This window comes from Solea senegalensis, linkage group LG20, assembly GCF_019176455.1.
Source record: "Solea senegalensis isolate Sse05_10M linkage group LG20, IFAPA_SoseM_1, whole genome shotgun sequence".
NCBI lineage: Eukaryota > Metazoa > Chordata > Actinopteri > Pleuronectiformes > Soleidae > Solea > Solea senegalensis.
This window is the reverse complement of record NC_058039.1, coordinates 633363-651966: the sequence shown is the minus strand read 5'-3', so window position 1 is coordinate 651966 and position 18604 is coordinate 633363. Positions and strand designations below refer to the sequence as shown.

The 18604-nt window shown below is 39.4% G+C and overlaps 1 protein-coding gene across 2 annotated transcripts in view; it reads left to right on the top strand.

Moving 5' to 3' along the window:
- Window positions 1–12775, top strand: part of med30 (mediator complex subunit 30) — a 31154-nt gene extending 18379 nt beyond the window's left edge. For both annotated transcript variants that reach the window (XM_044052761.1, XM_044052762.1), the window contains exon 5: window positions 12077–12775. In XM_044052761.1, coding sequence (XP_043908696.1) covers window positions 12077–12172 — 96 coding nt within the window. In that variant the 3' untranslated portion in view covers window positions 12173–12775. The remainder of the gene's footprint in view (window positions 1–12076) is intronic.
- The last annotated feature ends 5829 nt before the right edge of the window (window positions 12776–18604 follow it).

Here is an 18604-nt window from a genome sequence, read left to right as displayed (position 1 = left end):
GCATGGAACTGGCGAACACGAGCCGTGGAGCCACGTCCATGTCAGTCTATGGATAATATCTGATTTATTTCTTTGGACAGTCCGCTCCGATCGACAGTCGCACCGGGGGCAGGGGGACCCCGTCCCCCGGTGATAAAAGGTTTTTAACTTAAAACTATCACATATTGAAATGTCAAAAATTTGACTAAAACTAATAAGCATTTTCGTCCAAAAGACTAAAACTAAGACAACATTTAAAATGGCTGCCAAAAACAACATGTGTTAGAAACAATGAAATATGGTCAAATTCTGCAATAATACAAATAAGGCTTATTTAAATAAATAGGCTTAAAATTAAATACTTTTGCATTTTTTATTTATATACACATATATATACACTGTGTATTTTTTAATTAATATTTAATTTATAATATTATTACTTTTTTTCAGTATAATACTTTTGATGATTGTTAATGCAACAGGGTTTAAAACCTGGGAGAGTCATCACAGCTACCTTATCGTGATACGATGATATCCAAAATCAACAACCACGTTTTCTCTCATGCAATGATATAGATATTTTATCCATATTTCTTCCCTTTTTCCATTTCTCCTTACCTCTACCATTTCTTTCCCATCCTTAAATTTAGTTGGCAGTGCACAGCAGGTGCCCGTGCCTCTGTCTTGTTATCAGCCTTGTATGTGGCCCATTACAAGCTCTTTGTTCGGCAAGGGCTTTTTAATTGTTTTGCCGGAGTCAGAGGGGTGGGTGTAGCCTCGAAAGCTTTTTTTGGGGGGAGAATATTTTTCCTACCATTTGGTTGCATTTAGTGTCAAGTGCAACCCCAATTATTTCAGTTTTGTTTCACAGTATTTAAGGGCTGTGTAAGCAATTAGAGGTTTTTTAAACTACTAACTGTTTAGGGAGGTTCAGGGTTATAACTTGAAAAGATATATATTGAAAAGCCTGTACTCAGCCTGTGTTGTGCTCATAATCTGCCTGTTGTTGTAGGTCACTTGAGTAATAAAGGTATATTAAGGCAAATGTTTCTAAGTGCTTTTAAGACCTACAGAGACATCAAACATGCACTCTAAGTGTGAACAAAAGACCAGAGGTTTGTTTAAAGAGAGATGTTTACCATTTAGTTTCAGAGGAGCCTTGGCCATTGAAGCCACTTTTGTTAACACAGCTGTGTAATGTTTAAATGTTTAACTTCTTGTTGGCCGTAAGAAATAAGCCTTTTCACACTTTTGCATAGAGGAAAAACAAATACGAACATCTACGCACTCTAAAATACAGTACCGTTCAAAAGTCTTTGTCCACCGTTAGATTTGTTGTTTTAGTAATGCTATAATGACAGTATGATTATTTTTCAATCACTTTTCTGGAACACATGCAGGAAACTTGTTTGTGGTTTTAAAATAAGAAATTTGTCTGAAAGAACCCAACTGCCTCTACGGGTTAAAGTAGGATACCACATTTCTTTTCTGATATCACAAACTCTACAGTTACGTGTATTTTAGACCATTTATCAACTATGAATCTGTTAACAATGCATTTGTGCTGAGTCATTTCAAAGACATGCTTTTCCACCTGTGTAACAAATATACTGTATTTAAATGTTCACGGTGTGTGCATAGTGGAGCGTGCAATATATAGTGTTTTTTGGATTGTATTGGATTTTGGATTTTACATTTTTATCCGTCTGATATCCGATCCAGTGATTTTGACCAGTATCGGACCGATACTGATACTGACTGATTCCTATATTTATTGGGTGATATGGCAAAAATAACATATCAATATTTCTTTATAACAAAAACGTCACAAAACTATTGTATAACTACTGTTTTTTTTCTCTACTTAAACATAGCCACAATAGAAGTTTTTATGCCAAAGAAAATTTCTGTATGTAATACTTGAAATACACTCTGTCTCAGACTGTTTTGCTCAACTCAAAATCAAAATCTTTATACAGGATTTTTACCCTAATTTAACATCTTCAGAGTCATTGTGATGGTTAAATGTTTCCTTATGGGGAAATTGGGGCTGTATCCCCTACTGTCTGTTAGCAGAAAAACCAGCGTTGCAATATCTGGGCCGATGAGGTCTCGCGAAAAACACGAATGGCTTCATGGCACTACACACACACACACACACACACACACACACACACACACACACACACACACTAGCCAGGTACTGTTGTTGGAGGAAGTGAGGAAGAGGAAATGATTGTCTGACCGAGTGAGGGGTCACACACACAAGTAAACATCCAAAACTGCAGAGGGAGCTTTGTAGAGATGAAGGTGAAAAGCGACCAGACTTTAAATAGGGGGCAAAAATATGACCTTTTTTTAATAGTTAAAATCACAATTTTTTATATTGATTTTTTTTTTGTTACTATTTTGCAAGTTACTGAACATGTGCAACCAATGAATTTCCCTATGTAGAAACATAGCACTAAAATAGAAAACATTTGTGAAGGTAACTGCTGTAGTGACTTCTTCTCACACAGACTGACTTTATCAAATGCCTGTGTGGTTTGTTTTACCTTTAGCCTCTGCTGGCTGTGGTGTGGTGGTTTCACTCTCAGCGTATTTAGTTTATATAGTTTAGGACGCTGGCCCTTACGTGGTTGAAAGGGTTTGTTGAGCTGCCAAACTTTGCAAACTTTGCAAATATTGTTTGGGGAAAAGATAAAGTTTCATATAACGGAGGTGGAGTTCTTTTTAGGGACCAACTCCTCCATTTTGTTTTCATTTTCACTACACTACACTGAGAAATCCATGGCACTGCTTGTAGTTTGTTATGATTGTTTGATCACCATTTCTCTAGAGCGGGCATGAAGCGGACTAAGTTGCCAATAGTGTGATTTGGCTGAGAAATAAATGCATATAGAACAGCAATGGATAGAATGTGAACTATAGACAATACTACCTATAGACCTCTGTGCTTTGGCAGATCATCACCTCGTTGTAGTCTTTCACAGTCTATTATCGTCATATCACCCACCCACTATTTCATATCAGCAAATATCTGTATTTAAAAAAAGATCATCTGTATCTTAAGTCTTCAATAATGATCACCCTCCAGAGAACAGAGTTAATGTGTTACTTTGATCAATGTTTACATACGTACACGTGCTGAAGTAGATATAAAGTAGTGGGTGAGCCGACTCAAACAAAGGTGGAATCTCTCTTAAATTGCTCAGATTTTTCATCCGGGATTTTATCGTATCCTCTGTGAAAGATAATGGTTGAAACATAGGCATTTGCTCTCAGGTGGCAGGCGTGGTAAATGTAGCCTTGATGCAAAAATAATTGGATCGTGTGTAGCGTACACCCCGAAAGTTCCACACTTGCTATACCACGATGAAGACTCTGAATCTCTGCAAAGGAGGTGGTGGTTTTTGGTTTGTTTCCACGTCTAAACCAGTTGTGTTGTGAGTCATGGAGATATGGACATAGGCATGTACAGATCTTTATATTCTATATTTTTAATTCATGAAGTTTCACATTTGTAAAACCTTCCTAAAGGTTAAAAAAAAGTATCGTGATTGAATTATCGTTCCAGCCCTTCTTCATATGAAATGCCCTCTCTTTTTCTTTTTTGTCATCGCTTTTCACTCAACTCTTCTTTCAGGAAATGAAAAAGCCGCTTGCTCAGGTGCTGGCAGAAATGTTAACATATGATCCTGAGAAACTGTCTTACCTGCACTGGATACAAGTCTTTAAATTAGAAATACATTTCTCTTATCTTTCCAGAAATCATTTTGCTTGTGTTTTTTTGTCTTCCCCTTATTACTGGCATTACTGTGAAAAAGATTGAAGTCGTTACAACCAAAAATACTCCCACAAGGGAGCTGATTATAGAAATTTAACACATCACAGAGTCACAAGATGCGTTTACCCTCTGAACTCACCTGAAGAAAATTTAAATCTAAGTTCCTTTGTGAGCGCAGAGGAGCCCTCCACTGCCCATTAAAACTCCTGAAGTATCATGTTCGATTGCAGCGTGAGAGGATCAGCGAGGCCTCTGATGATATGAGCTCCTGACAAACATCTGACAGAGATGAAAGAATGGTGTTCCTGCCTGCTTTGAAATGCAGGCGGCGAGCCTTCAAGTCTCAGCTTGCAGCGCGCGCACGTGTACGTGGTGCACTCACTCAACGTCTAACAATCACACCTACAGTAAACACACAGATGAACAAATAATATATACATATATATGTGTGTATATATATACATATATATATACACACATATATATATATATTAGGGATGGAACGGTTTATGAAAACCGTCCAAACCGTTCGGTTTGATTCGCGTGTGTTGCGTTTGGTTCATGCGCTGCTCCTTTTTCTATATATATATATATATATATATATATATATATATATATATATATGTATATATATATGTATATATATATACGTATATATATACATATATATGTATATATATGTGTTCTATACATATATATATATGAATCTATAAATTCAGTTGTGCTGTATCACCTCTCATGCTGCTGTTGCTAATCTGCATCTGTGTACAGATGAACTCCTGAATGAAGTCTGAACATCTGTATTGTGTATGTGCTCAGTCTGGAGAAGAAAATCTTTTTATTAAGAGGTTTATGCAGTGAAATAGATAAGGTCTTGTCCCTGACTCTGCACATCGTAGTCTGTTTTGCTGTGATGTGCAGTTTTGCTGATGAAGTCGCTTGCATGGCTGCCCATCATTGGTTATAAAGCAACTGCACTCCAGCCTTCCTGTCCCTGGTTTCTTATCACTGGGAACCAAATCACGAAGGAAAGCCTAATCGATGAGGCTACCTGGCAGAGATTCAAGTGCTTAGCAGAGAGCGAGAGGGTGCCTAGCCCCAGATACTTCTCAAAGGCTAAATCGATCGCAACCCTTCTGCAACAGTCGGCTGACACTGCAGGCTTTCCACCTCGATGCCGAGGACGTATTGAAAGAACCTCAGCGGTTGGTGTATGCAAGGATGACAACACGGCTATTGTATTTCTGCCACCGCTGGAAGAGAAGGCTTTTATCTGCCGTCAAAACCCCCTTTAAAAGGGCTTCATTCCCCAGAGGAAGCCCATGGCAAACACAGAGCACGCTGGCACTTAAACCCTTCCCGTTGAGGAAAAAGCCATAAAGTTTATAAAGTCAATTAAGGCTTTTTAAAACTGATGTCTGGCAAATTAAAGCTGCTTGGCCTGAGCTCCCTGTGGGGATACTGTCAGATGGTAAACCAGGGCTCACTCAGCGTCACAGTGTTCCCCAGGCAGAGTAAGCACAGACAGGGTAAGCAGCTTACCCCTCCCCACATGTGCTTTTAACAAGTTCCCTCAGCGTGCAGAGAGCATTTGTTATCCTCAAAAATCTGATTTATTCATTTAAAAGTAACTATTTTGAATTAACAGTGTTATAGAAAGCCTTTATTATCACTATGTCACGTATGAACCAGAGTTAAAAGATGAACGTAAGATAAGATAATTCTGTATTAGTCCCACAATTGGGAAATGTATGATGTCACAGCAGCAATGACAGTATAGGTAAAGAAAATAAACGTTGCATTTCCACATCTATGAATGGATAATATATAAGATTATAAAAGAATACAACACAGTATACACATTAAGTTACCAGAATATATACAGTATTGGCTAAATATTAACAGTGTAAAGCAGGAATGCACTTATGTGAAATGACAGTGTTTTATTGCACATAGGATGAGTTTTACACGCTAGAACTGATTTTTGCTACAATTATTGAGTATTAAAACATGTTTGACTAGTAATACAGGATTATATAGATTAATATCCCATAGAGGCATCAACTGTATATTCTGACATGATTTAATCAAATTTGGTTACATATAATGTGACCTCAAATAATCATAATGAGACTGTGAATGTTGAAACATGAATGTAGACTCATATTTAGCCCATTAAAAACACATTTTAATATTACTATTGACACTTTTCCACTGTACAGTTCTAGCCTGACTCGGCTCGGCTCAACTCTACCCGCTTCGGTATCAGTCATATAAATTTCCATGACTTCATAGTTCTGTCCAGGATTGTTCAAAAATCACACAAAAACAAAAACCACATGATCTTATTTACTGTAAAAAATATAGAAAGAATTTGAAACAAATGCCATTAATATAAACAAAATCCCCAGTCAAATAGAAAAGAATACTATTACTATGTACTGTATAGACCTATTAGGACTGTCAGTTTGTTCCTAAAATTAAAGATCCTGGAAAAACAGTTTGAACAGGTCACATTTTAAATTCAAAAGTCAAAGCCCTTTACTTCAGAAGCTTCGAAGCTCCGCCTTCAGAGCACAGGAACACACAATGCTGTTGGTTACACACGGACTCACAAACACTGCGCAGCATCGTTAACCTTTGGTACTTTTTGGAGACACTCACTTTTTTGGATACAAATGACAATATGATGCCAAAAAACAAAAAAACTACTCCCAGCCAAACTTCCACAAAACTTGCACTAAAGCGATAACTAGTGTTATAGACGTGTTTGTAGCATCAGACATGTGACCATTTTCATTGGTGGAAAAACCCTTGATTGAAACATTTAAACTGGTTATTGTTAATAAATGATTTAAATAAACAAGACAATAAAGCTTTAGTGTGGTACACATGTAGACACCATGTACACAATCAAAATGGAAATAAGAAAATGAAATGAGTTATCATGACATAAAACCAATGATCCAAGACTAAACTAGACAAGTCAAAAAATGACAGACCCGTCTGTGACCTTCGAATTAAATCAAGGATTTGGAGAATGGTGACCCCCCTGCTGTTTACAGTATTTTACTGTATTTAAAGCATAAACAAAAAACAAAAAGCTATGTGAAAAGACAAAACTAATAGGATTTATTAAGAAGAGCAAAGGGTCTGAGTGTGTGATGGTGATGCTGCAGATACTGGAGGTTTTAACTTCCTCATGTGTGACGAGTGATGTGTAAAATATAGCAGGAAAAAAATCAATACAAGGTATATATACTGTACACACACACACACACATATATACAGTATGTATAGTGCATATTCTCTCATCCCCTCCACTTCTTCCACATCTCTCCTAACCTCCCCCCTCTTCCTTCCTCTAGTCTCTCTTCATCTTCTATTATTTTCTTCACTTTCCTTTTCTCCAAATCAAATCAAATGCACACAGACCATAATTCACACAAAAATGAGAAAAGATGAAAGTGGCACTTGCCTTCAAATGACTCGACTAGATATAAAATAACCTCAAACACGACACTGTGAAAACGTGACAGTGCTAATGGAGAACATGTCAGAAATGAACCTGTGTCCTTGTTATTGTATCAGTGGTGTAACGGTACGCACGAGTCACGGTTCCGTCCATTTTAGGTACGGAAAGAAAAACATGCGATTGTTTTTCATGGCGATGCAAAAGCTCGCCCTGCAAACAAGAAGAAATGTGCATCTACTAAACATTTGTGCCACATCTGGTGTGATGGCAGCGTTACCATGTTCTCAGTTTTACCTCCTCCCCGCTCTCCTCTCTAATCCCATCTTCTCACTCACAGACACTTACACTTGTAATTCCCAGCCATGTCCGTCAGAGTCAAAGCTGCGATTTGAGTCACCAGCGTCGGCTCAGATTAGCCGAGGAATCCTGAGTGAAGGCACATTTCTGCTCTACTTGCTATGTTCCTCTTCTCTCCTCCTTTTCTTTTTGCGTGTGTGTGTGTGTGTGTGAATATTTTAATACTCGCCATTATCTCAAAGCACCTCATCAAAAAGCAGAGTAAGGGTTCTCAACATCCTCTGAGAGCAAGATGGTCGTGTTTTTAATTGTAGATGAAACGGATTAAACGGCTAAAAAGCAGACGAATACCTCGTCTTATTCATCTGATAATGTGATTTGTAGATTAGCTGGATTTGTCTGTAACGTCTGATGAATCATAAAACTCCACCGTTTATTGTAATGTGAGGATAAAGCAGCAGAAATACTGAATGTAGCTATAGCCAATATAAAGCTTGGTGATGGCCTGTTGTTTGGTGGTATTTACAGATTATCATGTATGACTGTCACAAGCATCGATGCACTGACGTTGGCGGATAATCTACTCACTTTTAATTGAGAGCATCCCTGCTGGGCTTCAGAGATGTGAATGTATGAATATGTGCTATGAGGGAATGTCTTTTGGTGTTGAGCTGGGAGTCGTCGGAGCTTCTCCTGTGGCAAAGTCTAAGTGGAGCAGAGTGATTTCACTGCTTTTTCTTTCTTCTTTCTCTTGTGTCTTTGCCATTAGTCTCTTTGATATCATTTGGACATGTAGGGGAGAAAAGGAGGCTGATGAAGGGAAAGATGAGAGATGGAAGAAACCCCTCATTCTCTTGCAGTTATTGCTTTAGGCTTAAACTAATGATGGCACCACCATTCATTCATACATACATTCATTCATTCATCCATTCATCGTTTACCGCTGTATCCTCAACATGAGTGTTACAGGGCTGCTGGAGCCAACCCCAGTTTACACAGGGCGAAAGGCGGGGTCACACGCGGGGTCACAGGAGTGTCCACTTAACCTCTGCATTTGTTTGGACTGTCAGGTGCTGTTACAGTGAATTAAATCACATTTATAACATCAGTCCATGAAATCTTTGTTCAGACAACCCCATCTCACACTGGTCTGTCCTCTGTCCAGATGTGCTGCACCTGAGAGCTCCCATAGCTTAGACAGATTAACAATCTGCCATTGACCTTCTCTCTCACACACACACACACACACACAGACACTTTCAAACATGCTTGCACTGTAATTACGTTAACTTTAACTGTACAACAGCGGATAGTGGCTGATCTTCATGATCGTTAGCCCCAACTGTTCCCCACAAAATGTACATTCACGGTACCTTAACATCAAAATGCATTATTATAAAAACACAGACAGGAAGAGACATATAATCTGCGCTGATTTTCTGTTATATGATTAACAGAAAAGGAAAATGTCAAAATGTCAGGATTTTTTCTTTGTCAAATGTTTTTATTAACAGTTTACAGCATCGGTCAATAATGTAGAGATGAAATTCTTTTCTAAATAAAGCTGACCAACTGGTTATTGGTAAAAGCAATCAACAGGTTAATCAATAGATTAGATTAGATTAGATTAGATTGGATTAGATTAGATTGGATTGATCCCACACAGGGGAAATTCACAGTGTCACAGCAGCAAATGGTTCAGTGATGTTCAGTGAATGGTTCAAGTGACAAATACAAGAAGCACTAGAAAAGAATATAGACTCATCAATAAAAAAGTATAAAGTATAAAAAATACACTTTAAACATAGACAGACAATATTATACCAAAATATATATATATATATATATATATACAGTATATACACATTTGCATACAGTATATGCAGCATACACACACACACACACACACACACGCACACACACACGTGGTGCATTTCCATTTGTATCCGTGTCCATTTCCACTCTGAATCTCCGGTCACTGTTCTCTTCTAAACTCTCCTGCACTAGTGCTGCGACATCTGCCTGCATGTTCAGTTCAGATGAAGCAGGAAGTTGGTCTGTCCGTCTGCAGGTGGATTTCGATGACTGCACCTGAGACAGCGCTTCCATGTTTACTCTCATGAGTTGTTGAATTGAAAAAGCATCAAAGCGTTCCTGTGGGGTCTGTATTTTTTGTGTGAATTCACACAGTCAGTGCTCCTTTCCCTGCAGTCTACCCTTCTCTAAACGTCCTATTATTGTGTCAAGGATTACAGTTGCGCTACTTATGAGGTAATGAGTGGAGTTCTATCCCCTAGGTTGCACCATCGCTTCTGTAATAAAAGCAGTTGTTATTCATATATCAAAATATGCCAACAAGCTTTTTGTAATGAACGCGGTGTGAAGGCTTTGCTGCCTGTGTCGCTTTGTTCTGCAATTTCATGTTTAGCTTTCAAAGCAGGCTGAGATGAGATTCTTTTTTATTGGAAGAATTATGAGTCAGAAACAACACATTTTGACTTTGAAGCCAAATCTACCCAATTATAACCAAAAACCCAGATGAAAAAGAAAAAGACTTTGGGTGCTTTTCTTTAGCGTCATTGAAAAAAAGACTTTGGTTTCTTTTTAATATGTCGGAGTGAAATTCCAAAGGCTATAAGTATCGTATCATTAATATGGAGCAAATGATGAGTTATTCCAGGACTTAATTGTCAGGGTAATGAGGCGTATCACATGTAGTGAAAGTCAAAAAAGACACTGACAGAGAGTATGGAAAAGAGTGATCGAGCTTCAGAAGCAGTGTGCCAGAGAGAGAGAGGGAGGGAGAGACTGGAAGGCCTCCAAATGTTCCACTCTGGAATATCTTCAAGGACAATCAGCGAAACAGTTGATATTAAGAGAGCTGTGTGAAATCGATTGCTCAAGGTGTTATCAGCGCCGCAAAAATGGCTGGTAATTAGTCATGGCTAAAGGAGTGTTACTGAGACACTGAGATGGATTTAATCTTAATAGATTTCACTGCACTGCAGATACAGTAGCTCTTGAGTAAATGAGTACTCATCCCCCTCCCTCTCTCTCTCTCTCTCTCTCTCTCTCTCTCTCTCTCCAGGCTCTCTCTCTCTCACTTTCTTTCAAAGAGAAGCTGTGATGTACTTGCGTTTGCTAAATTTGCCCAAACCTTTAAATAGACGTCCGGACGTCTCATGACGCAGCGCGCTCACAGCACCATGTTGCCTGGCAAAGCTCCTGACAAAGGAAAAAATGCACCAGTGCCATTATCAAGCTTTAAGAGTTCACTACGCACTTTAAATCCACAGAGATAATATCCACAGTATAATGCAGTATGTCTGGTCCTTATACTGCCCCCTGGTGCTTTTCATGAGTATAGAAGCAGCTGGAGTGGACATTATTCCAGACATGCAGCATTTGTACATCTTCAACTTTCTGATCATTTTCCCCCGTTCAACTCCAGAGAACACTTACACTTCAAAATAAAAGCATGTGAAATAAACAAGATATTTAGCTGACGTCCACATTCACAGCTTCCTGGTCTGCAGTTAAGGGGAAATTTAACTTTTGATTAAAAATTGTGCCCCTAACTTTGTCAAATAAAAGAAATGTTTAATTGATGTCATAGTTTGTGTAAAAACATGGTAAGGCATTGCTCTCAAGTTCACCTCAATTACTGACTGAGGAAGCTGTGGGTGCAAACTTCAACGACAGTACCTGATATACCTGCTAGTAAGTGATCACTCTACTAGTGGAATAGATTGTCTGTGGTTGTCTGGACTGAAATACAGCCGCAGGGTTAGTTGTGATGCAGCTCGCACTCAGCAGTGCTGTCACTGAATACACCAGACATTTCCCTGGTAATTGTTAGCGCTCAACCCACGTTTTTAGGATTGTTAAGTAGTTTTAACTGATCTACAGTTCGGCACTGTTCGGCTTGATCCTTGTGTTGGGCGTCTCCGGAGCACAGACTCCTTCTACAGTGGCAGGGTTTATGCAGCTCGCCGGTCGCGATCAGTGGTGCTGTCCCTAAATATACCAGACTCCTCTGATTTTAGACATTTCCCTGGTAGTTGTCAGAGATTAAACCACGTTTTTAGGATTTTTAAGACTTTTTAAGCTCGGCACTGTTCGGCTAGATTTACGTGTTGGACGTCTCTTCCTCTGATCGTCACATATAGTGCGCCTGGTACCGGGTACTAAAAATAGGCCATGGCGAGGAATCACGCCAATCTCACTGTGATTTCCTGACTTCATCTCTGGTGCCACCATGAGGTCCACATCTTAAGAAAAATAAAAATAAATAATGAGCCAATATCTATGGCACAAGTGTTTTTGTTTGGCAAAAACTTGAGCAGGAACAGCCCACAGTGGATAAAACAAGATTACACCAGGAAAATGTTCCTATGATTTGTAGTGAGTGGTAAAGTAGGTATGAATTATGTGCAGTTATTATGCTAGTGTGACATAAAAGTAATACCAATCATTGCAGCAGATATTTTCCTCTGTAAATCTGTAATATTTGATATTTTGTGCATGTTATGTTGCAGAAGCTGAAGCAGAAGAATCAGCAGTTGAAGCAGATCATGGACCAACTCCGTAACCTCATCTGGGAGATCAACTCCATGCTGGCTGTCAGAAGCTGAGCACACACACACACACACACGCACACACTCACAAACACACACACACACACACACACACACACACGATGAATGGACAGAAAGACAGTGTTGTCACAGGGTAGAACAGACTGGCTGAGGCTGCACTTTACAGAAGAAATGAGGACTTTGGTGATATCAGTCTGTTTTCTGAGGTGAAAAGATATAAAACAATACCTGAAAAAAGAAGATAAATGAATAGAGAAGGACACTGAACATTTGACAGTGTCAGTGTGGGCGATGGCAGAAAATCTTCTCTCTACTCTGGATTAATCATGTTTTCTATAAAAATGATTTACGATCTGCTTGTAGGTACTAGCTCAATAGAGAAGTATTGATATCTTATTTAATCCTTATTTCCTGTACATGTGTAACATTTCATAGTTTTTGAAATATCTGAAGCTCTAAATGACTAAGAGAGAGTAAGTTTTCCTCAAAGTGGCAAAAACCACGACTTGTATTCTTGTTATATTGATGAAATGTTGAGTCATGTTTCTCACAGATTGGATTTGACGTGTCATTATAAAGCCTCGTTGAGGAATCTGTTGAACTATAAAATATGCTGTGATGGTCTTTTTCAAAATCAAACATTGTTTGGTGCTTTCTTTTTCATCCAGTGTCTGGATTGTGTTCTTCAGCGTCTGGAATGTGGGATTTAGTGGCATCTACGAGTGTTGTTGGTGTTTGCAACCAGACATTTTGTAGGGACGAGCCCCGATACTCAGAATCAGAATCAAAATAACTGGATCGGATATCGGATAGAAGCCCAAAGAGGAAGAAGAAGAAGACGAAGAAGAAGAAGAGGAGCTGCGAACAGGCCCCATGAAAAAAACTAGCACATTTACTGGTTGTACGTGCGCGAGTAAATGTAAAATTGACTTGCACTGTCTCAAATTGATGATGCTCCCCATCAAAGTGTGTATAATGGTGTGTTCCATTAGTTTTTGGCAGTGATGCTAATTCCAGCACCTTCTGGCAACACTACAACACACATTCACTGTCTAGTGCGTTAGCATAGTCATTAGTGTCGCTGTCAACCATGAATGTGTGTGGCTTGCTTGCTTCCCTCCTTTTTGTGTAGTGCGTTCCATTTGTTGTTGGAACTCGGAGTTTTCCAACATCACAAACCCCGACATGACGTTTCAAGATGGCTGCCACCCCACACACACACACACAGCTACTTCTACCGTGGACATGCTGCTACGCTCTCAACTGGAACACGGTGAACCTGATTGTCGACGACTAAAACCATGTCCTAAGGCTACATTAGCATGTATTATTGTTAGGCATGAAATAAAAGCCAGATTAACTCCTCTCTTTATTTTCGAGGAGACAGATATCCAGCTGTTACGCCTTGAAAATAATCCTTTATTTCCAGTACGTGCTGTTGCTGTGACGCTGTGACTGCAACACAGAACCTTCTGAAGTTGTTTGGTCTCATTTTAAATACGACAACACTGACAAAAAACCCCCAGAAAGTCTAACTCTAAGTGTTTTATTTCAGGTAATCAGCCTCCGGATGAGTTCAGGATCATTCCGTGTCATTAGTGGGAAGCCTGGGCTGACTGTTGCTGTAGTGACTAAAACATTGAGAAAAAGGGGGAGGAGTCCACAGGTGTGTAGGAAGCACAGAGCATCAGAAGCAGCGTGCGGATGTGACTTTGATGTCTGATGAGAGAAAGCCTCACAGGTGACTTGTGGTGGTCGGATGCCTCGGGGGTTAGACCGCGAGGACGCTGGAGACACCATATATATCTAATCTGTGTGGGGAACGCCTCAGGAATCCTTCTGGAGAAGCTGGAAAATGTTGCTGCAGAGCGTGATATCGGGCTTACCTTGCTTAAGCTGCCGCCACCTCAAACCCAATCCAGATAACGGACGGCAAAGTGATGGATGGATGGACTCTTACCTTTAGGAAAGAAAAATGATTGTGCTCCTCAGAGAGAAATGCTGCTCTTTTCTGACACTTTCAGCCACAAAGTGAAACTTTATGATCTATTAATAGACTCCTGACAGTTGTGGTTAGAAATAGTTGTATAAGGAAAAAAAAAACCCCTGTAGATTATATACTGTATAAGTGAAGACAAGTGGGTTATATAAAAATATGATGTGTCAAAATATCATCTTGTGATTGAGAACGTAAACAGCCTGTTGTTGTAGCAGCTAAATGCTGGCATTAATTAATAATTTAGCTATGGCTACTTTAAAATTGTGTATTCTTGGACTTAATTAGACATATTAGTGTCTAATTAATGCGATCTTGTCTATAATGTGATCTTCAAAGTCGAACCTTAAACACCAATTCCAGCCTAAAAGCCCATCACACCATCTGAAGTAGTTACCGTGTGGTCAAGCAGAGGCTGCAGTGAGGAGACTTTGGCCTTCGATCCGCTTTGAATCTGTCAGAAGAATAAGACCGCGATGTTTTGTTGATCTCGGAACCGGGGTTAACTTCTTAACCTAAAGTTTTACTGTCAAAATGGAGGACACAAGCAAACCCAACCATCCTCTGAGGGAGCACAACGGATTGAAATCGTAATTACTGCTACTCCAAATATCTTTGATAGAATAATATGTCATATAATAGTGTTGAACTAGAATTTTGGTGACCAAAAACACTTTATAAATCTACTTTCTCTTTAAGGCTGTAACCAACAATTCTTTTCATGGATTAATTGATTAGTTGCTTGGTCCATAAAATGTCAGGGATCGTTGAAAAATGTCGATCTATGTTTCTGAAAGCAAAGAGAAACATAGACAAATGCAGCTTTTACAGCAATATCAGTGTCAGATATTGGTGGGTTTAATAATTCAGAGCGTTTCTGAATGTGTGATGAGGCTTCTGTCCTCAGGGAGACACAAGGACAGAAGCAGCAGTGGAGCAGCAGTGGAGCAGCAGTGTACAGGGAAAAAATCAATGCCATGCCCCCACCCCCTCCCCTCAGTGGTCTAATACTCAGGTAGTTATTATGCTGTATTTCTGAGGGCAGAGCAGCATCGGGAGACCATTATTATAAATGGACTGTGTTCTCATTTATCTGAGGCAGAGGTCAGGGACACACACACACACACACACACACACACACATGGTTTCCATGACTTGAGAGGACTTTCCTCTGAGCTTCCCTCTCCATCAGATTCCCAGATTCTCAGCTAACCAATCGGAACGTGTCGTTGATGAACGTGCACTTTAAACATTTAACATGGTGGCGGATGACTTGACTGTTGTTTTTCTTGTTCTAAGTGATTCTGACCAGTGTTGAACCGATGTATGGAAGCGGCTCATCCCGAGTATTAAAAACATGATTATCCCTTCAAATATTGCCGACTGTTTAAAGCTGAGGAGGAAAGTTGACAGGATATGATTCTTTGCTGCTGTAGTTTAAACATGTTGCAGACCAGTTCAGTGTGAGTTTCAGAGTAAAGAGTTAAGACAAAGAGATGCACGTATCATCAAATATGAGTTTATTTTTTTATAAATCATTCTTACAAAATTGGCATTTATCTATTTCATTTGTGACCTCTATAAAAGTCTTCTGTTAATTACACGGTAGGAGGGAGGAGAAGGCATCAGGACAGTCCGGACAGATCGACTCGTATCACTGACGATTGGGTAACATGATACAGCCGATCACTGATAAATAATCCCGGATGGGGAGTGGTCATGCGTGGTCGCCTTAGCAACAGTGTCCGAACACAGAGATGAAAACTGGACGTTTGCGTGTGTGTGTGTGTGCGGGTTTGTGTGTTTAGGACAAAAAGAAAAAGGAAGCTGTGTTTCATCCAGTGTATGAAGGCAGGACATGGTTACAAGAAACAGTCTGCAACTGACCATAAACTCAAAAAGGCACAAATTCCAGAGTCGTCGCAATCAACACTAACTGTGTGCAACAATTTTGGGGGTAAACCTTCCATCAGTGTTGAAACACAAAATGGTGACTTTTGCATAATGTTCCTCCCGATCAAGTGAAAGCTGTGTTTCCACAGAGTGGGACGGTTCGGTTTGGTACAGTACAGTGCGCATTTTTTGCATTCCCATTAGAAATAGTACCAAAAAAAAACAACCCCGCCCCAAATCGTTCCATTCCTTGCCACCCTTCGATTGGGCGACCAGAGTAAGATGGTGCGCTATGTCAGGGTGGAGCTCACCCCGCCTACCAACCACTGGACCACTGTACCAAACTGAACCATACCATGACGGAAGCACAGGTCTAACCTCCATCACACTCTTGACTCGATGATAAACTGAATGGCACAGCAGAGGAAAGAAGCTGTGAAAGAGGCTATTTAAATACAACTGAGCACTACAGCCATTATAATAATGTAAAAACACTTCCATCTGCTAACAGGGCTCAGCTGCTTATTATTTCCCATGTTTCACTTGGCCGAGTCTTTATTGGGACGTTGCAGTTCGACTCCCGCAGAGAGCCGAGATGGTGTGGCCTAATCCAGTTAAGACAGATGACTCTGGAAATGTTCGTGAAAAGCGAGCGTGATAGAGAGTGAAACCTAATACGAGTTATATACTGGCGTCTGTGTGGACTTAATGTGCACAGCGTGTGAAAAATAACAAAGAATAAATACCATTAACTCTGTTAACTCTGCCCCCAGCGATGCAGGATCAGTCTAAGGCTCTCGCCACTACATCTCAAATCGTACAGTCTTTTTCTTTCCCTCCTTTTTATTTCCAAAAATAAATATGTCTATATACAGAGCTGAGATTTGAAATGGGTGGTGGTTTATGTTGTTTGTTTGTTTGTTTGTTTTTTTTTGCAAAGCTGGGGGATGTGGTTCTCTTGTGACTCAAACAATCAAGACATAAAAAGGCAGATTCAAACAATACAGTTGTCTGAAGATGAAATGGGGACCAGATGCAGACCGAGTGAGGGCTATGTTTGCATTTCCCACAATCACATACTACAGATGATTAAACACTTTTTTGTTGTGACTTCACATTAAACAGATCATAAGTCTCTCCTGGCAACAAAAACAAGGATAATTCCACTGATTAAATAAAAAACCTTTGTAAAAAAACAAAAGAAAAAAACAGTAGTGTGAAGGAAAACATGAATATCCTGTTGGATCTGATATGATGTTGTGAAAATTTGCTGTGGCAGCATTTTACCATTTACTGTTACGTTTCTTAACACTGCCAAGGCTTTATAATACATTTACTGTTTGTGAAACAACAGGAAAAACAAATGAGAAATGCTGAACGTGAATCAAGTGACTGATATAGATGTTGATGACTGCTTCACACACTGAAAAGCTTTGGCTGAGACGTCTCACTGAATATACACACTGCTTTCGTTCAAGTGTCTGCAAACCCACTGTGTGTGTGTGTGCGAGAGAGAGAGAACTGTGCTCCCTCTCAGTCTGTACAGATCTAATGAAAGAGCCACTTTCTCAAACAGCCTCACAAATGTTCAGTTGTGAAGGTTTATTTTGGGTGTCTGATACATGTGAGGTCATTTAAGGTGCAACATGTCAGTCAGTGATGCAACTCTAAGGCTGGAGCCTTAGCAGAGCATGGTCTTATTGGTGCCATATCGGTATTGGCTGATATTGGCTTTAAAATGTATTATAGGATGTTGGCAAACACAGCAAGATCCCCCCCATTATGACAAATGACTAGGCTGAACAGGCTGCTGTCTGCTTGTGCCCTCACCAACTAACTTTGCCGCATAAGTCCTCCCACAGTTTTGAGAAAACCCCAACACGTTGCATGAAAACATGCGCTTTGATCGGGAATCTTGTCATATACTATGACAAAAAAGTCGTCCAAAATTTGATGTAATGTGTTAGTTTAGTATGTCGTCCAAATTTGGACAAAAATGTCATAGTTTAGTATGTCGTCCAAAATTTGATGAAAATGTCATACTATAGTATGCCGTCCAAAATTGGTCAAAAAAGTCATCGTATAGTATGTCGTCCAAAATCACCTAAAAAAGTCATAGTATAGTATGATGTCCAAAATTTGATGAAAATGTCATAGTTTAGTATGTCGTCCAAAATTGGACAAAACTGTCATAGTTAAGTATGTCGTCCAAAATTGGTCAAAAAAGTCATAGTATAGTATGTTGTCCAAAATGGACAAAAATGTCATAGTTTAGTCTGTCATCCAACATGTGACAAAGATGTCATAGTTTAGTATGTAGATCCTAAATTTGACAAAAATAATCATAGTATAGTATGTTGAAATTAGTTTAAAATATCATGGTTAGTCTATATCCAACATGTGACAAAGATGTCATAGTTTCCCCATTATGTTGTCCAACATGTGACAAGAAAGCCAATAATCTCATAGTATGGTAATAATAGATCCAAAATTTGATGAAAATGTCATAGTTTGGTAATAATAGATCAATATTTGACTAACATATGCATGGTTGGTAGGATTGTCCAAAATTGGACAAA